General features: G+C 35.1%; 1 protein-coding gene and 1 long non-coding RNA gene across 2 annotated transcripts; both read left to right on the top strand.

The window, feature by feature from the left end:
* The first annotated feature begins 469 nt into the window (after positions 1-469).
* LOC142630979 (uncharacterized) lies at positions 470-10,919 on the top strand. Its single transcript, XR_012843479.1, has 2 exons — positions 470-694; positions 10,708-10,919. It is a non-coding gene; the product is annotated as an uncharacterized LOC142630979 (long non-coding RNA).
* Positions 10,920-18,318: 7,399 nt separating this feature from the next.
* LOC142631371 (uncharacterized) lies at positions 18,319-22,591 on the top strand. Its single transcript, XM_075805508.1, has 2 exons — positions 18,319-18,817; positions 21,190-22,591. The coding sequence occupies exons 1-2, from the start codon at positions 18,407-18,409 to the stop codon at positions 22,270-22,272; spliced, it is 1,494 nt and encodes a 497-aa protein (XP_075661623.1). The 5' UTR covers positions 18,319-18,406; the 3' UTR covers positions 22,273-22,591.
* The last annotated feature ends 301 nt before the right edge of the window (positions 22,592-22,892 follow it).

Genomic DNA, 22,892 nt, shown 5'->3' on the forward strand with positions numbered 1-22,892 from the left:
TTGAATAGAAAGTGGGATAATGTTTTTTTTTTTCAAATTAAAACCACGGGTATATAACTTATTTTTTAACAGGGTAGATAACTTTTTTTGATAGAACGTGGGTTTTATTTATTTATTAGGTTTCTTATTTTTAATTTTTAAAAAGAAGTTAAAAGCAGCTTAAATTGTAATCAAACTTGTATATATCTATTTAGTTTTTATTTTTTGGATAAATTTGAGGAAGTTTTAAAAAAAATGATTTAAAGATAAACGTGAGAATGATTTTCTTAAAAGGAAAAAAAAAATAACAATAAATATATAGTTATTTTGAAAAAAATGTGTTAGTGAAAGACTGATCTTATTTGATAAGGAATGTTTTAAAGCGGGGTAGGGATATATTTTTACGGTGAAAACTTTAAATAGTTGTATAAATATTGCAAAAAACTAAATTCTGATTTTCTATTTCTCCCGTTCCACTTCTCTGTCATAAAAAACCTCTGTTTCTCTTCAAAACAAAAAAAACCCGATAATGACTTTCTTCTCCATTGTTTCACAAACATGGAACAACGACTACACAATGCACTCGGCAGAGAGGCTCCACAGCACCATTGAGATCTGTGGCGGATTGACCCAAGAGACAACTCTCCACTTCCACCCATTTGCACGGATGGGTTTGCTCGAAGCTTCTCTCTCTCTCTCTCTCTTTGGAACACTGGTAATTCAGGTTTTTCTCTCTCACTCTTTGGGTTTTCAATTTTGGTAGATATATAGATTCAAATTGCTTCTTAAAATTTTCCACTCCTACTTAGGGTTTTGGTTTTAGGTTTTTGAATTTCTTGGTTAGTTTATTTTTATGATTAATCGATGGGCAGTCCTAACCTTTTAATCTGTTTACATAGGTTGTTGAAATTAAACATCTGTTAGCATCCGCCTCTGTTTTCTTTCAAACCCACTTAGGGTTTTAATTGTAATGTATTTGATTAGATTGTTGCAGATAGTTAATGTAGCTGCCTTGGTGTTTGTACAGAGTTAATTAAAAAATAATGGAGTAACCTAAGAGTTTCATAGATTAGAAAACCTCATGAGCTCAATCTTTCAGTTTATGCTGCTGTACACATCATGCCTTCAAATATGCAAGCTTAGTTTCAATCTAAAAACGAGAATATCAGAAGGGGGAATTTTTTTTAAAAAAAAATGTACTGATGGAACTTGAAAATTTTGGAACAGACAGAAAATAAATCTATTACTATTGTTATTTAGATGAATCTAGAACAGTACCCCGGACAGCATTAGTGAAAAAAGATGCAGGAAGTGGCAGGAAATGAGGACATCAGAGCAAAGTTGTTGCTACCCAAACACTGGGAAGACTTCTGCAGATTTTGGCATTCATGGGCTTTGCGCAGGAATTTGTTCAGGGTGAGGATATGCCCATGGGCATTGTTCAATAATAAATAATAATCTCCATTAAGTGAAAATATGTCTGAATAGACAGAAAGCATCCAGAAACAGGTGAAGTTTGTAGAGCTTGCGACATAGGAATAGATTAGATAGTTGCAGATAGTTTCTGTAGCTGTCTTGGTGTTTGTACAGAGTTACTTTAGTTGTTTTTCTACAAATCAAATAGCTGTCCAAGAGAAGGTATAAGTAGGATTTCATAGAAGTTTTTTGTTATTTCTGTAATTCTATCCGATAACATGCCATTGATGAATTTGGGTTCTAGAGTAACCTAAGAGTTTCAGCTAGGGGCTAAAACTTATTGAATATTGGTCCATAAAAAAAAATAATGGAGTTTTTCTGCAATTTTGTTTTAGGATTATTTGGTTTACTCTTTAATCTAATTGAGATTTCGGCATTACATTCTTAGATTGGAGTTATCAGTTTAAAGTGAACATATTCAATATGGAAAATCACTTGATGTTAACATCTTTAAGCTGGAAACAACATAGTACAATGTTGTTTGCTTCTACTTCTAACAGAGTAATTGGCTCAAAAATTATTATTAGTCATTCTAGAAAGGGAGTTATTAGTTAAAGAATTTAAGTTAGCACTGAACTTTGAATGAGTTGAAACATGATGCAAGAATGAGCTTTTGGTATGAAATTTGGTGTGACAACATCTCTTATACTGAATCTAACCGTGTAATTATGTATTTTACTGCCAAAAAGAGTACAAAACTTGAATCTTCTTTTGGATTGGTGTTTGTACTTCAATTTTGTTAACAATTTTACTGAATATTTTGTAAAAAAAAAAAAAAAATTCTTTTTGGTTGGGAATGCTTTGGGGTTTCAAGTTAAAGTGAGTTCAAGGATGTGCAAACATAGGAGCCAATGTGGGAAAGACAACATGAACATATGCTAGGTACATGAAACTTTTCCTTCTAATTTCAAAATTGGTTTTTTTTTTGTGCTCCCTATTTTATTTTATTTTTTTTCTAAATTGATTTGTAGGTTTAGAAAATGTCTTCTAGGATTCAAATTCGTGAAATTAGTAGTAGGTTATTCTACTAGAGTTCAAATTACCACTAATAGGTGTAATTGTTTTTAATATACTTGTAGGCTTTTAATTCTGACCTTCACAGTGTGTTCCACTCATAATTTGCATGTTCTAAATTGCAAAGAATCATGAGGTAGTGCAGCATTATGGCTGCATCAACCAAGTGTTGCTACTGTAGTTAGTGTTGAAATACTCATTGACATATTAAAATAATTAATTAGTAGTTGGTAGCAAATATTAATGTAGTTAGTATTGTACTAGGACTACATTTGTAAAGTCTTAGGTTTTCTTAGATGATTCACAAGTCACGTTCGGTGGTAAATGCCTTACTAGCTTCTGCCATGGTTAATTAGGTGTTTGCATGGTCTTTCTTTTTTGCTGAATGGATGTTTGGTCAATGAATTATATTTCTTTCTCATGTATCATATAGTTTGTGGTACATGTTATGGGATACAGTTATAGAGATATACAAGATATACAACAATGTAAATGTTAGAACTTAGAAATACACATTAACAGTAACAAAGGAGCCCCAACATAGGAAACAAAGCACATTTAATCCTACAAAACGCAAAACTAAATGAAATTATATTCAGTTCAAGCTTGAGGCAGAGCTGGCATTGGGGAAGAAAAAGAGAAGATTGTGTGTTATTAGAATAATCTTCTAACTCATATTTAATAGCTTTCCCGTGCATAGCACGGCTTAGCGATTCGTTACTCTTAATTAATTAAGAGTAATGAAAAATAGGTCCACGGGCTTCTCAAAAAAAAAAAAGAAAAAAAAAAGGGGAAAGGTCAACGGATTGCGTGAAGAAAGGAGAAGAAGAAAAACAGCGGTGGGTTAGGGTATTTGTCCACTGCCTCCCTCCTAATATATAACAACACCAAACACAAACACAAACAAGCAATACGCTCTCTGCTCTCTCTCTTTTTCATAGTCTTCTGTTTGTTTGGCTTGCGTCACTTTGTTTCTATCTGATCCTCTCTTCGCAAAGCAAATTGCACTTTCTCTCTCTCTATTGATTCGATTTTTTGTAATTTAGGGGTATTGATTTTGCTTAGATTAGTTTAGATTGAATTCCATGTTACATTTGTTAATTTCATATATATGGAATTCTTTGATTCTTTGTCTTTTAAGGCTCTAATTATTTGGCTATTGTTAGTTTATGCTATGGTTAGGGTTAGGGTTCTGACTTATATTCTGAGAGATTTGTTTTGTTTTATCCAAAGTTGGCCATGTCGAATTCTAGATTTTCAACACCGAAATCACGGTCTTCGTCTGCGTCTTCCTCATCTCCACCTTCTTCATCTACATTCTCGCTACCATCGAGGGATGAAGATTCCCTTCCATACCAGAAATTTGGTTGTATTCTCATAGAAGGTTCTTGTATGGCTTTGGAGTGGTATGTCTTTAACATCTCCAACGATGTTGAGCACAATCAATCCATCATTGGGAAAAAAATTTGCATCATTTTAATGGTCAAGCAAATAGGAGATTGGAGTTGACATAAACATCAATTCAAGTACATGTTTAAAGTAAGGGAGTACCAGGGGTCTTCCATTTTCGTGAAATTTTATCTAAATTCCATACACAAATTAAATGAAGAATATATCTATCTCACATTAGTATTAGTCAAGTAGAATGTCTACACCTACATCACACCATTTACTCTAGATATTGAGAATTGTCCATTTACCATAGTTACAGTTCATTACAGTACAAACGTAGTGCACAATAGACCATCTAGAAAAGTTACCTTGTGCATTACACAACTGAGAATATTTATTAACCTCTGTTGCAACACTTAAATAGAAAATTATGAGATAATCCTCCTCAATCCACACCCTCCCCTTCCACCACCAACAACAAATTCATGAATTTAGAGAAGAGCAGGTAGTAAAGAAAAGAATGCATACCCACAATACTCAATGCAACTATATTCTATCAAAAGAATAAAAGGAGGTTACAAAAGGATTACTTCACTAATTAACCAAAAAAAAAGGATTAGAGCACTAATATCTTGTTCCATAGAATCAAAAGGGGAAAATGAAAAAAAGGTAACCACAAAAATACCACTCATGTTGTCAAACTTCCAAGCAGTTGTATCCCAAATCCAAATGTCCGTCCTTGCAGTATCAGCACTCTTCAATTAGCACGACAACCATAAAAATAACAAATATATAAAATTAGAGTGGCAGTAGCATATAAATTACAGAAAAGGAAGAGTCATAAATAGAGAAAGAGATGCATACTTACCCCACGAAGCCATCAAGAAAGAGCTTTACCCTAGGCACAACGTAGGATTGGCATGACAGGATAGAGGCATCCAAGCGAAAAGTTGATCCTTGCTTTGGGTGAAGTTTGGAAATACGAAACTTCAAGCAGTGATGGTGAGATGTGACGCTGTCAAGAGGGGCACCAGGTTCGTAATGCTGGCAGGGGGATTCCCAAAACAAGCAGAAATCATCACCGGCTAGATGAGCCAAGCGCGGAGGTGAATCAATCTCTCCATCCAATAGACATTCAAGACTGTCATGTATAGGGATATAGGCCACTGACCACTCGTTTGTGACCACATCAAATGGAGCTAGACATTGATAGTTGATTTCATGCCAATAAAACTTGCTATCAATAGCCACAGGTTGTCCATTAGGGAAAAGATAAAAGCCATCCTTATTTATAAACTCATGTAGTCTCCAACATTTGGTATGCACATCATAGATTTGGAGAGGACAAGACTCCAAAGTTGAACCCACCACGATAGTTGGGGTTGGGACCTCTACAGCTACTGAAAAAATATTATGAGTATTTTTGGGACAGCGAGGAGGATCCACTAGAGGGTCCCATCTATCAAGACTCAAGTCGTAAGCCATGGCCCAAGGTTTGTTTTCTTGATAACCACCTAGTCAATAAAGCTTATTGCTAAGAAAGAGGGCATGCGCTGACGACACGCCATTAGGCATTGGAAGAAGAAACTCTTGCCTAGATTTTTTGGTAATGGTAAGGTTAAAGCGAGACACTAAATCGTCGCTTCTAGTAGCACAAAGATGGCGGCCAGCTACATGCTATAAAGTGTTGTTGGATCCTAAAACAGAACACTTCCTTCCTGAAGGTACAATCACTGCGGGTTTGATATGCTGCTGTTGGTCAATAGTGTATAGGAAAGGAATCGCGGTTGGAAATGGGGGCTTTGGATTTCGCGAAACCCTTTTGGATCCTCAAGAGGTGAGATCTTAGCCGTTTGATGATATGGTTTGTAGGAGATATGGGCCATTGGATGAGAATTAGGTGATAGTGATAGTCACATGGTGTGTGATGTTGACTAGGACGAGCATTGACGGCTGTGTGATAGTCGTAAAGTAAAACTATAAAAAAAAATTAAAAAAAAAGAAAGATGATTGATAAAATCTGTGTGCTTGTGTTTTTTTTTTTATTTTGATAGTGTGCTTGTGTTGTGTGTATGTGGTGATGGTTACGCGGTGGGCTCCACCTTGTCTAATTTGTCAGCTTTATTGTATTTTTGTAAAGTATTATTATATAGATGGAAAGATAGAGATGTACGGTTATGTATTTATTGCTCCAACCATCCCAACCCCAATTTCCCAAGGTGGAATTTCTGGCGAACTTCGCGGCAACTGCCTTGGCCTAGGAGGAGGAGCAATACTTCATCCTTTTACTATAAACTCCCACCAGCAGCAGCATATCAAACCCACAGTGATTGTACCTTCAGGAAGGAAGTGTTCCGTTTTAGGATCCAACAACACTTTATACCATATAGCTGGCTGTCGTCTATGTGCTTCTGGACGCGACGATTTAGCGTCTCGCTTTGACCTTACCAATTCCAAAAAATCTAGGCAAGAGTTTCTTTCTCCAATGCCTAATGGCGTGTCGTCAGCGCATGCCCTCTTTCTTAGCAATAAGCTTTATTGACTAGGTGGTTATCAAGAAAACAAACCTTGGGCCACGACTTACGACTTGAGTCTTGATAGATGGGACTCTTAAGTGGATCCTCCTTGCCGTCCCAAAAATACTCGTAATATTTTTTCAGTAGCTATAGAGGTCCCAACCCCAACTATTGTGGTGGGTTCAACTTTGGAGTCTTGTCCTCTCCAAATCTATGATGTGCATACCAAATGTTGGAGACTACATGAATTTATAAACAAGGATGTCTTTTATCCATTCCCTAATGGACAACCTCTGGTTGTTGATAGCAAGTTTTATTGGTATGGATTCAACTATCAAAGCCTAGCTGCATTTGATGTGGTCACAAACGAGTGATCATTGGCCTATGTCCCTATACATGACAATCATGAATGTCTATTGGATGGAGAGATCGATTCACCTCCGCGCTTGGCTCATCTAGTCGGTGATGATTTCTGCTTGTTTTGGGGATCCCCCTGCCAGCATTACGAACCTGGTGTCCCTCTTGACAGTGTCACATCTCGCCGTCATTGCTTGAAGTTTCATATTTCCAAACTTCACCCAAAGCAAGGATCAACTTTTCGCTTGGATGCCTCTATCTTGTCATGCCAATCCTACGTTGTGCCTGGGGTAAAGCTCTTTCTTGATAGCTACGTGGGGTAAGTATGCATCTCTTTCTCTATTTATGACTCTTCCGTTTCTGTAATTTATATGCCACTGCCACTCTAATTTTATGTATTTGTTATTTTTATGGTCGTCGTGCTAATTGAAGAGTGTTGATACTGCAGGGACGGACATTTGGATTTGGGATACAACTGCTTGGAAGTTTGACAACATGAGTAGTATTTTTGTGTTTACCTTTTTTTTCATTTTCCCCATTTGATTCTATGGAACAAGATATTAGTGCTCTAATCCTTTTTTTTGGTTAATTAGTGAAGTAATACTTTTATAACCTCCTTTTATTCTTTTGATAGAATATAGTTGCATCGAGTATTGTGGGTATGCATTCTTTTCTTTGCTACCTGCTCGTTTCTAAATTCATGAATTTGTTGTTGTTGTTGTTGGTGGAAGGGGAGGGTGTGGATTGAGGAGGATTATCTCATAATTTTCTATTTAAGTGTTGCAACAAAGGTTAATAAATATTCTTAGTTGTGCAATGCACAAGGCAACTTTTCTAGATGGTCTATTGTGCACTACGTTTGTACTGTAATGAACTGTGACTATGGTAAATGGACAATTCTCAGAGGGCGTTTGGATAGCGCAAACGCGCGTCCACGTCCTACTTTTTTTTTTTTTTTTTACGCGTGTTTGTTACTGTTCATTGCCAATGAACAGTAATTTTAGGCCAATGAACAGTAACGTTTGGCATGAACAGTGTTTTTTACCCATTTAAAAATTATTTTACTACAGTGTTTTCAGTTTTCAGCAATAAGTTCTATCCAAACAGACCCTCAATATCTAGAGTAAATGATGTGATGTAGGTGTAGACATTCTACTTGACTAATACTAATGTGAGATAGATATATTCTTCATTTAATTTGTGTATGGAATTTAGATAAAATTTCACGAAAATGGAAGACCCCTGGTACTCCCTAACTTTAAACATGTACTTGAATTGATGTTTATGTCAACTCCAATCTCCTATTTGCCTGACCATTAAAATGATGCAAACCTTTTTCCCAATGATGGATTGATTGTGCTCAACATCGTCGGAGATGTTAAAGACATACCACTCCAAAGCCATACAAGAACCTTCTACGAGAATACAACCAAATTTCTGGTATGGAAGGGAATCTTCATTCCTCGATGGTAGCGAGAATGTAGATGAAGAAGGTGGAGATGAGGAAGATGCAGACGAAGACTGTGATTTTGGTGTTGAAAATCTAGAATTCAACATGGCCAACTTTGGATAAAACAAAACAAATCTCTCAGAATATAAGTCAGAACCCTAACCATAGCATAAACTAACAACCGCCAAATAATTAGAGCCTTAAAAGACAAAGAATTCCATATATACGACATTAACAAATGTAACATGGAATTCAATCTAAGCAAAATCAATACCCCTAAATTACAGAAAATCGAATTGAATCAAGAGAGAGAGAGAGAGAGGTTACTTGCAATTTGCTTTGCGAAGAGAGGATCGGATAGAAACAGAGCGACACAAGCCAAACAAATGGACGACTATGAAAAAGAGAGAGAGCAGAGAGCGTATTGCTTGTTTGTGTTTGGTGTTGTTATATATTAGGAGGGAGGCGGTGGACAAATACCCTAACCCACTGCCATTTCTTTTCTTCTCCTTTCTTCACGCAATCCGTCGACCTTTCCTTTTTTTTTTTTTTTTTTTTTTTGAGAAACCCATGGACCTATTTGACCGAAATATATAGAACATCAAGGATTCCTGCATTTGCATTCAACGTTTGTTGGTTTTAGATAATTTCCCATCATCCTATTATATTCAACTTGACAATGATTGCTATGTTCTTAACTGCATGCTATTTAATTTATAGATACAAAATAATTTGTTTGATGAGTCACTGCATTATCTTACTCTACTTCACTTCCAAGAGATATAGTTTTTTTTTTTTTTTTTCCTTTTTTTCCCAAGTTCCTTTTCATTATCTGTCTTTGTCTGTGTTAAGGGTTGGCCTCTATTAGTTCAAGAGCACTCATCATTTAGTTTTGATTTGTTGTGTGTGAGAGAGGCCACCTCCTTATTGGCTGGAAAATTCAGATGCATATTTCTGTACTACGTCCTAATCTAATCAGGCCCATGCTTTACTGGAAATCTAATCAGATTCTAATTCTTCATTCCTTTTTCTATGTTTCCCTTTCAACCAAATGAAGCTGCAAAGTAAACCCTCAGGCAGATTATTAGTTCTTCACATAGATTTGTTGAGCCAAATTCTAGAAATAGAATTGATAAGCCAAAGCATAGATAGAAACTCTTGCTTGAACATGGTCTCATGCTTTCCACTACATGAATCCACAGAAGCTTCCATTACAAGACAAAGAGGGGTGGGGGGTGGAAATCCAGGCATTGTTTTTGTTATTTGCCATCATGTTTCATAAAGTTTTTAGTCTATTCTCATTCATTTGTGTTTGCTATACCCCGTCATTCATAGAAAAGCAGACACAAGAGTGATGAATGGCACCATGTCACTATCTAATCTATGTTTCAGTTGGTCCAATGACTAATTTCTAAGCTACAGTTCAGATGATGAGCTGATAAGAACACTCATATCTGGTTTAGCAAATGGTCTTTTAAGCTAAATTGTTGAGTATTGTAGCTAAGAGTCGCACAAAAAAAAAAAAAAAAGGTCCACACCCAATTTTGAATTACTGCTCAAAAGTTTGTGCAAAAAACTAGTGTTTGTTAGCAATGTTGAGCATTGTAGTGCTTTGGATATATATATTTATCATTTTTATTTCCACCCCTATCTCTTTCCAGTTAATTTTTTTTAGATAAAAAACACTAAGAATAGTCTCTCTCTTTTTCACACACACAAAATTGACTAATTGAACGAAGGTTTGAACAGAAGGAGGTTCTTTGAGCTTTATCTTAACCTTTTTCTATTGAATATTGTAATGTACCATCAGGGACAAAGAACTAAAGATTTCATTGTGGGATGAAAGTACTTAAACAATTACTGAAAATGAATTCAAAGAAGATGAAGATCCTTATATAATTATCGTTACTTCAACAACTGTAAAAGCATTCCAAGGTACCGAAAGATAGGTAGTACATGTATCTATAATGTTTTTTATATTAAAAAATATAAATATGTATAACAAACTCTTCAACGTGTTTTATGGTTTTTTTTCAAAGGCAAGTTGAATCTTAACACCACAAGTGCAAGTAAAGTTTACATCAATTTGGACATTGCAGAGGTTTCTGAGCTTATTGACAAGTTCATAAACATTTACTTTACTAATTCTCTATGATGGGAAGTTTACACTATCACAAGTGTCTTTAAATCTGAGTCTAACAAACACTCAGGACATGTTGTTGCTGATAGCATTCAGATGAAATAATTAGAAGCGCTGGTAAGCCATGACAAAATTATTGCCAATGATCCTATCTGTACTTTAGATATTAAATTACTTACAAGCTTGAAGGATGTAACTGATGCCAACATAATAGATGACATCCCTGGAAATACACAATTGGTAAGAAGACAAAAACTCATTATTAATTACTTCATCATAACCTTTCTTTCTCATAATGTTTCTCCGTTGCCCTTATTAGAAGTTTAAATATTGATGCACAATGAACAATCAATCTGAAAATGTATTCTCCCCTTACTATGCAGAAAGATCTTATAAAAAAAAGATCCTCCAAGCAGACTTCTAACAACAATACAGGCAGCTCCCAGAATAAGAAGAAGAAGTAATTGCATATGATATGTCCTAATAATTTTACTACTATTATGTAATACATATGGAAAAAATAAACTTATGGATTAACTTTGTTTGTGTTAACTCAGTTACTATAACTTAACAATGTATTCTTTGGTTTGCATTTTATGTTTGCTTTTGTTCATGAACTTCATGATCTATAACAAATTCTCTTTCCAATTTTTGGGGATTGAGGTGAAATCAATGGGCTTTGGGAACTGGGTCTCATTAATTTCCTGGTTTTCTGTTGAGATTTGGTGCTGAGGATTTGTGTCTTTTGGGTGTTTCTTTTGTTTCTATTTTAATTTGGAGAGACTTGGAATGGTGCCCAGGTTGTTTGGCACTGCATGTGTTTGTGTCATTAATCTATTTGCTATGCATTGGACAGCTTCTTATGAGTTGTTTGAAGTGCACGAATTTTAGTTGTACCATTTCATGATGCATTATGATTGTTTATGTTTCACTTGATATTATACCACATAGAGGAGAAACTTTTTACAATAACTAATCTCTACTTTGTTTTAATTGGATCTCTTTCAATACAAATATGTAAGTACATATATGTAATTGCAGGTGCAGAACTACAGCCATGCTTAGCATGCCATCAATCTCATTGAAATTTATGTTGCATAAAGGATATAAGATAGTTGTGTTGTTTTCACCTTGCAATGGCAAAGACAAGATTTAGCAAAATAAGTGTAGCCTTAAGCTCTAGATTCATTATTAGGAGAGAGCTTAGTTTCAAACTTGAAGTTATGGCTGTGTCAGTGTAATATTGTCTTTATTTATAATCACTGGACTGCACCACACCAAAACCAATATTTAATACAAATCTACTCATAGAATAAGTGTAAATTGAATGATTGATCGATGAAGGGAATGGAAGCTGCCGACTGCAAATTGTAGTGGTGGAGAACTCATGGGAAATGGGTGGTACAGTTGTGCATTATATACAGTAATAATCTTTGCCATGTGGTCAACCCAATGTCATGGGTGTAGACTGTGAAGTACTCAACTTAGATCATAAACCCACCATTCCCCTCCCTTCCTTTCTACACATTCAAACCATGCCCCGTTGCTAATTTTATATCCTCTTAGTCACCATTTTAGTAGTAAGTATACCACATTTACAAAGATAATTGAAACTCATTTTTGCAAGTTACTAACTGCTTACTTTTTAAAATCTCCCTCTCTATCCTTCCATCATAGTTTCTTAATTAGTTAGGAAGGTGATCAAACCCTCTTTAAGTTCAAACAGGTAGGGTAGTAACAGACACAAATAGGACAAAAATCAATCCCAAAATGCTCAATATGGTGATAACCCCCGGAGGAGGATTGCTATTAATAATTGAATTCTTTGTTTAAATAAATAAATTTCTGTGATTAGAATTGTGAGCAGTGGAAACTTGGAAAAAAGTGCGAGGATTAATGGATCATCCTTAAACCCAGCAACCCCAGTAGGCATGACTGCAGCCTCAGTCCCACCAGGTACCGTGATTTCTGCCTCACCTTTTCTAATGTGCTTAGCAGCTGAAAAGAAGCAGTGATTTGCCGTTGCACAAGTTAATATTGTATTGGACTACATATCTGGTTGTCAAATTCCACACTATTTTTCAGCACATGGTTAAAACAGGCATATAAGAAAAATGTAAATAATCATGTAATAAAAAATGAAGCAGAACAGCCAATTGAAGATTCAGTAAATTCGTTAATTTTTGCTATAACAAAATATTTCATTGGAGATCCAGAAAAATATAGAGAAAAAATTTTCGTAGCTTAGTTAATTTAAAGTGTCCAACCTTGTCTGATTTTAGATGGTATAGGGATGTGTTTTTGTCAAACGTATTAGCAAGAAATGATAACAGTCAACCATGTTGGAAAGAAAAATTTATTGGAGGAGTGCCTAAACATGTTGCGTATCAAGTTAGAGAAAAATTGTTTAATGAAGGACATAGTGATTTTACCTATTGAAAACAAAAATAAATAAATAAATAAAATCAACCACTACTTTCCCAAAAGAAAAAAGTTCGGTGGACTTAAACACTAATATTAACTTTAGAGTGTAAATGTTAAGGAATAGAAACATGAAAGATGTACAAGAAACAAGAATCTAACCAAACACTTCGTTAAGAACCATTTACAATACAAGAAACTAGATAAGTTTAACCATTTGACTATCAAAAATTCATGTATTTTCATTTAAAAAGTCTAAAAGCACATATTATCATTTATTGTAATTTAATATGATCCTATGAATCTTTAAAATTATTTTATTATAAATAACGAATGATATATTAGAACACTATTTCAAACAAACAAAAATATGAATATATTACAAAATCTTCTTAATGACATGTTGGTGGAAATATTTTCAAAAGTGAGAAATGATTCAGCAACACTATAGGGTAATATCAAATTAAGATATAACAAAACATTTTTTTCAATGTATATATACTAATTTATTTCCATCTATATAAGTTATGTAATCTATTAATTCAATTCTTTCCTTTTTATTAATTAGTTACAAAAGTTTCAACGAATTAACATAAAACAGATTGGTACTCCAAAAAATTCAACTCACTCCATACTTCACTCACCCAGCCCTACTAGATGACAAAGCAAAAAAACTGATTTTTTCATGTTACCAAGCAAAGAATCCCCATGTTATGAAAAAGATTCATTGAAGAAACTAATGCTGGTGGCGATTTTATTGCAACGTATATTCATGGAGTCCTAAGGGCATAGGAAACCTTTTGGAAGTTTTAAATGATGAACATGGCATAGACTTTTAAAATGTCGAAAAATACTTTGATTACTTGTTGCGGGAATCACCCTGTTCCAAACTCCAAACTTTCAAGCATGCCAAAAAACTAGAATGGGACATTGGAATTGGGATGAACCTTATCTTTATGGTTATGAAGAATTTGCAGTTACGTGTAGAATATGCTCGATCGACCTTGAAATGTTTAAGTTGGTGAATAGGCTTTTTTTTAATTCTCTACCTTTTTTTTTTCTATTGTAGCATCACTTAAATAATAAAATGCAATTATTTTTTTTTATTCATTGTTTGTTAAACTTGGTCAAAGTTTTACAATTATTATTTCCTTAATGGTTTGCCTAAAAAAAATACCAATAGCATCACTTAAATAATAAAATACAATATATTTTTTCCTTGTTTTATCTAATTATATCCTCCATGTGATAAACCCCCAAAAAAGCAAAAAACAATTAAGCAATTGCATCACTATAATTAACCATTCCCGTGCGGTAGCATGAGGACCAAAATTTCATAAGAAAGCTTATTCCATGAAAAGTAAGGAAAGACCATAGGTCTTAACAAAAGAAGGTCCAATTCATGAAATTAAGAAGGATCATGAAGGCCCAAAGTCCCAAAAAGAAGGAAAAAAAGAAAGAAATAATAATAATAATAATAATAATAATAATAATAATAATAATAATAATAATAAAGAAAAAAAGAGAAGATCCCGGTCAGGTCAGAGGACATGTAGCAAGGATCTTGGTCAAATGATATGTAGCAAGAAGAGCATTAAGGCCTTAGGATTTTGATATGTCCTTTTGAAGTCTTGAGAAGAGGATCTTGGCTAACACATGGGAAAATCAAGATATATGTTCAGATTTCCAGCAAAAAAAAAAACATTAAAAAATCCAACAAAAGGTATTTTATTTGTAACCTATGGTCCAAGTTCGTGGGATCCCGAGTGGATAGTAAGGGAGAAGTGGTTTGGTCGGTAGGGGAGTGATCTTGGTAAAAGAGGATCTCGAAGGTTTCCCTTGGTTCATATATTTGCTTAGAATGCATGAACTAATGGAAAAACTCAGTTCTCCCATGTGCATGACACCTCCCCACAATTTCCTCTTAATTGTCACTTTCAACTAAAGATGTCATCCATTGCATTGAGCAGTCCACCCACTCATTTGACTTTCCAAGAAGGAATCTTTCATTTATAGCTAAAGTCAAATGCTCCTTTTGAGTTATAATTGCCTGAATAAACTAAACCTCTGCCCAATGCACATTTTCAGGTTTCAGAGGATATAGTTTTACCCAGCAAACCAGGGACGTTCTCACCTAGGGTACCAGACCATGTCCACTATAAAAAGAACACTAAGGCATAGCAGAAAAAGGAAGGGGGGGGGGAGAGGAGAAAGGGGATTCAGATAGAGGAAAAATGGAGAGTTCAAAGGTTCAAATTAGAGCTTTAATAGCCTAGCAAAGAAGAGAAAGAAAGAAACAAAATAAGAGAGTCAAGGTGGAGGAATTTGTCTCATATCCTTGAGATCATTCAAAATATCACTTAGTCTCCAAAGAAACATATATCAAAATATGCACACATCATATATTACTCTCTCCAACAAAATCCTCCTCACCTAACTATCTTGGAAGGCAATGCCCAAGCAAAGCCACTTAGACTTAAGTTCTAAATCCCAGAAGTCTTGTGTAAAAACACTAAGTCTATGAGAATTGGGGCTAGGATCCTCGTGGTTGACTCATTCTTATGAAATTCATTTACATATATGTATATGTATTAAAATGTATATCCTAATCTAAGAAACTAGCAATTATTTGAAGATATGTGTATTGTATAGTGTGTTCTTATGCAGGACTTATAGAGGTAAAAGAAAAGGACAAAACTTCATTGTATAATAAGTATAGAGAAAGATCGTATAGTTCAAAGAATCAGCATTCTAGGATTACGGGCCTAGTACGTTCGGGTACCACGACAGTACGTCCGGGGTACCACGATAGTACGTCTGGAGTACCAAGTGAAGGAACTCTTTTAAATGTTTACACAATAAAAGATAAGCTTTAAATATTCTATTTCAATTTCTTTCTCATTGTGAATATTATGAATAATTATTTTACTTGTTTTGTAAGAGTAAAAGGTCATTTTATGACACTAAGACACTTATAATGATATTTTATTACTTAGAAGGAATCACATTTTTGTCTTGATGAGTTTTATGTGACTTGCGCATAACTTGGTTTGTAATCAGCCCCATTTAGCTGTGGTGAACCAAGACCAATCCCTTACAACAATAAGTATTAGACCTAGGATCCTTACTCATACTTGGGCTTGTGTCTTAGAAAAAAAAGCACCCATACACTAGTTAAGTTATAAATCATGAGTTATTTGATTAACTTAATCTTTCATGATATATAGTTTTAATGATATACAGTAAATATCATGGCTAAAATGTTTTATTTCTTTATTAATATATGCTAATAAGAAATACAAGTAAAATCTTAAAAAAATTACATTTCAAACCATATAATTTTAGATAAAATAAATTTAACCCTATAGTTATTGTATTTTTTTAAAGAAACAAATCATATAATTTATAAAGTGTTAGGACATATGTGGAACTTGTTAGAACATATGTTATTGTATATTGGTTAATCTTTTGACAAAATGCACTTTACTTGTATTTTGGTAGATCTATGATGTGTTTAATACTTTAAGAAACAAGAGTTCAAGTTTAGTATTGAAACCATGCAAATCTGTCCAAGAAACAAGTGAAGAAGTACTGTTCATTAAAGCTCGACAGATAAATCTATTGAGGTTTAATGTATAATTCTCGACAGCTCTCGACAGAAGCTATATTTATCGAGAATTACGAAAATCAAATTTTTAGATCTATTTTTCACACAGATGCAAGTTATTTGTGTAGGGTTTCTTTTCTCACAACCCTAGACATATATAAAGATTATTTTAAGGGCCGTCTCAAATGATGCAAAGTGATTATTCATAAATTGTGTGACCAAAGACAAAAGTTGACCTAGTTCATCATCTTTTTTGAAGAAGCTACTGCGTTATTGCGCCAAGGGTTTTATAACCAAGGAGCTTCTTGATTTTCATCGTTTAGATGAACTGAAGAATTTTGCAGCCAATATCTTTCTCAAGTTGGTGTGTTAGTCACATACTTGGATTTATGCAAAGGAGTAAGTCGCGTACTGGGATCTGTGCATCAATTGGTTAGTCATGGACTTGGAGTCGTGTATTGAAAGGAGAGATTGTCACTATATTACAAGTCCAATTGTGTATTGGGGTAAGGGTTCAACTGTAGGTTGGTATAAAATACTAGGATTCCTTTACTTGTAACCGTTTGTTTTGATAATAGTGGATTCTTGGGAGTGGTGACCTTATATTCATCTGGTGGAGTTTTGCTTTTGTGGTTTTCCCCATTCATAAACAAATCACCTATGTCAAATTTAATTTCTGCTGCATTTACTTTAGTTGGTGATTTGTTTATACTACTATGTTTAGTGAATGTAATTGAATCTAATTAATTTCAATTGGCTAAATTAATTGATTAAGTTATCAAGGGGGTCAATACGTTTCTTGGCCTATCATAAAGTAACAAATTAAACTGTGAAATTAAAAAAAAAAATCATTAGCTTATAATAAATCTCAAACATAATTTTGTTAAATTTAAATAAATGGGAAAATTAAACTCTCATCTCTTCAGGTATGGAGGAATGATAAAAAAGTATTTTATATCAAATGATAGTATGTCATTCGTATCAAAGTCTAATAAATGAGAAATATGTGTGTAAAATAATTACTTACTAACACATATTTTTTATTTATTAGTGGGGTAGTTATTTTTTGCTGTCATTTGATGCTAAATACCTTCTTGAGGAATGACATTCATTTTTTTTTTATACAAAATAGAATTTTACTCTAACCTAATTTAAGTGTATATGTGTGTGACACTCATTCTTAAAACATGTTGCTCAAGCATATTTTTTAGTTGCTTTTAGTCACACTTTGTCAACTAATATTATTTAAGTTTGCATATTCATGATTTTTTTTTTTTAATTGGACCTCTCAATAACTCTTTTCATCAAAAAATTTATGAGATAAACATGGAAAGTAATTTTGGGTTTAATAAAACTTTTAAGGATAACTAATAATTTTGGAAATTTGCACTTAACCAAAGGACAAATTAGGATACAACATTTATAACTTTAATTTAAAAAAGTTTGGTCAAATGAATGTCAAGGGAAGAAAGTGTTTTTCCCATTTCTAGTTTGGAGAGATTATCATTTTCTTAAATCTTAAAGAATAGGATAGTATCACTGTGCATCTTTGGTGCGGTGGTTACTCCATAAGTATGTGGGGGGAAGAGCCGAGATTCAAGTCTCTACGAGGGAGGTTCACACACATATACACTTAAATACTATACTTAAGTCTTGCATTTAAAAAAAAAAAAAAAGACTTGGTTTAGGTTTAATGCATCTAGTGCAATAGATCCAGTCAGATAGTGACACGTGTTCAGAAGTAGACACATGTCATCATCTCAACAAATTCAGTATTATTGGACACTGGATTAAGCATGACACTTTAAAAAATATAATTCTTTCCACAAAAAAAAAAAAAAATTATTCACTTATAATAATAAAAAACAGTTAAAAATGCAAACTTTTAATCGTAAGGTTGCGATTTACAAACGCAACACGTGGCAATTGATTCCCAATCCTTCGGTTTGGTTCTTGACTCATGTCACTCTTAAATTACAGCTCTCCCAGTCCCCGTAAGCCTCTGTTTGGATTCTGGGAAAATTAAGAGGGAAAAAACAGTAAAACACACAATCATGAGATCGTCGGAGTACATGGACAAGCAAATCACGGAATTGTCCCGATCTCATTCCCAAGATTTCTCCCTATTCTCAAACCCTAACCACCACCACCACCACCACCACAACGACGACGACGACGACGAGCTCTCTCCGACCTTCCGTTTCCACCCTATACGACCCGTCGTTTCGACTTATCAGTCACACGCCGATGAGTCCGAGTCGCTGATCTCCGCGATCGATAGGAAGATGAAGGAGCTGGGTGAGAATCTAATGCACGCCGTGGAAGGAATCAGCGCGCGCCTCACTCAGCTCGAGAATCGAACGCGCCGCATCGAGAATTCCGTCGACGATTTGAAGGACTCGATTGAGTCTCGCCATGGCAGCTCTGATGGCAAGCTCAGAGAGCTCCATAATATTCTTACACAGGTATAAAAAAAAAACAAAAAATAAAAAATTTGTATTATTTGCTATCTATGAAAATAGTTCAGAGTTTATTTTCCATAACACAGTCTCTGAGAATCTGGAGATTACCAAAGCTCTGCTAATTCCAAAGCTTGAATTTTGTTTTTGCAGTTTGGAGTTTAAATTAGTTCAAAGAATTTGTATGTGATTGTATTTATCAACTGCTAAGCCCGTCAAGGGTGAATGCTGCCGGATTACCCGGTTGCTTGTAGGTTTTATTGGATAGAGGCGAGTTCAAAGTGCTATTCTTTAGAAAGATTACCTACATTATAATAATAATAACAATAAAAGGGATTTGTATGTGTTAGTGTTTATCAACTGCTAAACCCGTCAGGGGTGAATGCCGTTGGCTTACCCGGTGGTTGCTTGTTGGTTTTATTGGATAGAGGCTGGTTCAAAGTGCTATTCTTTAGAGGTATTCCCTGCATTATAAAAATAGTCATAAAAGAATTTGTATGTGTTAGTAACATAGTACTTATTAAAACCCCTAAGCCCGTCAGTGGTGAACGCCCCTGGATTACCCGGTTGCCTATGGTTTTATTGGATAGAAGCGAGTCCAAAGTGCTATTCTTTAGAAAGATTCCCTATGTTATAAATTTATAATAATAATATAATAAAAGAATTTGTATGCATTAGTATTTGTCACCTCCTAAGCCCGTGAAGGGTGAATGCCTTTGGATTACGCGGTTACCCGAAGGTTTTATTGGATGCATGCGAGTCCAAAGTGTGATTCTTTAGAAAGATTCCCTACGTGATTATTATAATAATAATAATAAAAGAATTTGTGTGTGATAGTATTTATCAACCCCTAATCCCCTCAGGGGTGAATGCCCCTGGATTACCCGGTTGCCTGTAGGTTTTATTGGATAGAGATGAGTGCAAAGTTCTATTCTTTAGAAAGGTTCCTTACATTGTAATAATAATAATTATAAATAAAAAAAAAAACAAGAATTTATATGTGTTAGTGATAGTAGATCATATTCTAAATGAGGAAGTAAACACAAGTCTCTAGCTTAGAGAGTTCCACATTTCCGTGGTATGATAAGAGTATATTGGGTGGTATAAATATGTTGTAAACCCTCATTTTCACATAGTGGAGTTCTCAGCCTCTCACTCTTGTGGATATAGGCACACTGTTGAACCATGCAAATCTTTGTATTGTATTTTCTCTCTATTTTGCCAAGATTGCTTTAAACGGAAATCTTCAACAGTATGGATGGCCCATTGACAATAACTAGTATGCACTATGCAGCCATGAGGCAATGGAGGCAACATGCAGCCATGGGCTGCTGTCTGCTATCTGCTATCTGCGTAGACAGCATGCAACCATGACTTGATGCACGTGTAGGCAGCAATTGGACTGCCCGTGTTGCCTGTTAGTAGCATGGCCGTCAGTTTAAATAAAATTGCAACTCCTCTTCTTTGACCTCAGTTCAAATTATAGGAACTCATTTCTCTCCTTTGGAATGAGTTTATGAGTGAAGAGAAACTACCTAACAATATTGTCATTGTGTTATAATCTCCCTGCAGAGAGATGGAGACTTAATATGACCTATCAAATTCCTAACCAAAACGGGCATACAAGACATATTTACTATCTAGAAGCTGAACTGATGATCTTAGGTTATTGGTAGGGCAGGTTGTTCTCATTTCATAAAATTTGTATGCTCTAAATGGATCATGTCCATTGGTTCTGCATGTTATTAGTAGAGACTATCATGTTCTCATGTACTTTTAAGCTTAAGTTGTCAATGTTCAATGACAGAATTCACATATGTATGATATAATTACAAATTTACAACTCTCTGGTGAGAGTTAATCAAGTTTTTTTATTTATTTAATTTCTAAATGGTAAGTAATTCTCTTACAGAATGACATTAAAACTACTGTTTTGAATTTGAGAGAAAAAAGAAGACTGCCAAAACTGAAACAGAAAGAGAAGCCCCTCTGTAATGCTTTATCTATGATTTACTTAAAATGAAATTGATTGGATGATGCAGTGCATTTGATGCCCTTAATTCCATTTGAAGCAAGCGTAATGATTTGCCCAGGTAGTAATGTCACCCCTCGTGCAACTTAACTACGCCGTGTCATCATCATCATCAATGTTATGCATTATACTCCTGCATCTTCTTTTATATATATATATATATATATATATATATATATATATATATATATATATATATATATATTTTTTTTTTTTTTGGGGGGGGGGGTGGGGTGGGGGTGGGTAATGAGAACTGTATTGGGGTTAGCTGGTTCTTTTTATAAGGCTTGCCAATGCAGCAAGTCTTTAATCTGATTCTATTTTGTCTGTGAATGATGTTTTACAGGTTCAAGGTGGTATTCAAGATTTAAGGGATAAACAAGAGATAGCAGAGGCTCAGCTGCAGCTTGCAAAGCTTCAAATGTCGAAGGATAACCAGCAATCTCAAAATAAGATCACAACTGGTCAAAGTAATTCAGCTCAAGAACCATTGTCATCTGCCCCTCAGCAAAGCCACCAACCAGTTCCAATTCCTGTTGCTTCTCCACAACAACTTCCTGCTCTCCCTTTTAATGTTTTTCCAAACGTACCTCTTCAAAATTCATCACCAACATCTTCAGCAACAGCTGCGCAGATTCCTACCCAATTATCCCAGAACCCGATCCCCTCTCTTCTTCAGCCTGAATCTTACTATTCAACACCTGTGCATACTCAAGAATCCACACATCAGCAATACCATCTGCCTCCAATGCAGCAACCACCTCCACCACCATATCAACATTATCACCCAGAACCTCAATTTCCTCCAATCTCCCAGGTATCACAGCCACCTCAACAGCACCCTTCTCTTGGCATTGTTAATCCCCAAGTCCACTGTCCATCTAGCCATCATCCTGAAGAAATACCATACATGCCATCTCAAAGCTACCCGCCAAGCAATCACAGGTCCCCTCAAGCACCTGGCATTGCTTCCCCCTCCCAACAATATTATTTGGGCTCTTCCCAGCAGATGCAAGATCAACCCTCCCGCGATCCTAATTTTGGGTTCCCATCCAGTTCCAGGCATTCACAACCACCTGGGCATTCACATTTTTATGAGCATTCTTATAGTGGATATCCTTCCCATTACAGCAGTTCAACAATGAAACCCTTGCAAAGTGGTGAAAGCAGCAACTCACGACTGCCAACTGCCCAGATACTACCGCATGCACTACCTATCTCCTCTAGTGTGGATGATAAATCCAGTTCTAGTGGGACTCGAGACAGCGTACCAACCGATGATGTTGTTGACAAGGTTGTAGCAATGGGATTCCGAAGGGACTTGGTGAGAGCGACAGTAAGGAAATTGACAGAGACTGGGCAATCAGTGGATCTCAATGTGGTGCTTGATAGGATGATGAATGGTGGGGGAACTGGAGTCGCATGGTAGTAGGTTTGGCAAATAATATATGGTGTTTTTGTAATGGCCGGTTTGATTTATTTCTGTAAATGATGCTGTAAATGATGTTGTACCATGTCTTCTGTCTTCAGTATTAATCTAGTTGTAGGTTTGGCAGATAATATATGGTGTTCGTGCAATGGCTGGGTTGATTTATTTCTGTACATGATGCTGTAAATGATGTAGTACCATGTCTTCTTTATCGATTAGTACTGTATCTACAATATTGTTTCACTGACACTGCATCTACAATATTGTTTCACTGACGGCTCTTTTACACCATTTCCTTATTGCTATCTAAATTGAGATTTGTTCTGACATTTATGTGGTTTGTATGTGACTGAAAATTCTGTTTAACTTTCCAGCTCACTTTTCTGCTCATGTATCAACTAATGAGTGGTATACTTTATTCGCTTGACATGAGGTGTTTTATGAAGTTCAATGTTTTCTAATCCTGCTTCTTTTCTTCTAATTGGTTATTGGCGTCATGGCTTGATCATCCAACATGGATTGCTCTTGCTGTGAGTGGCTGCCAATCAATTGCAGATAATGCGCTTGTTTCCATTGTTATAGGAAGTAGAGGTTTAACTGTAGAGCTTTGTACAATTTTG

The sequence above is a fragment of the Castanea sativa genome, chromosome 4 (genome assembly GCF_040712315.1).
Source record: "Castanea sativa cultivar Marrone di Chiusa Pesio chromosome 4, ASM4071231v1".
Taxonomy (NCBI): Eukaryota; Viridiplantae; Streptophyta; class Magnoliopsida; order Fagales; family Fagaceae; genus Castanea; species Castanea sativa.

Bases quoted from the DNA above. Each gene is read 5' to 3' on its own strand.
- LOC142631371 (XM_075805508.1), top strand. From the start codon at position 18,407: ATGAGATCGTCGGAGTACATGGACAAGCAAATCACGGAATTGTCCCGA. The intron at 18,818-21,189 runs GTATAAAAAAAA...GATGTTTTACAG, and splicing joins TCCATAATATTCTTACACAG to GTTCAAGGTGGTATTCAAGA.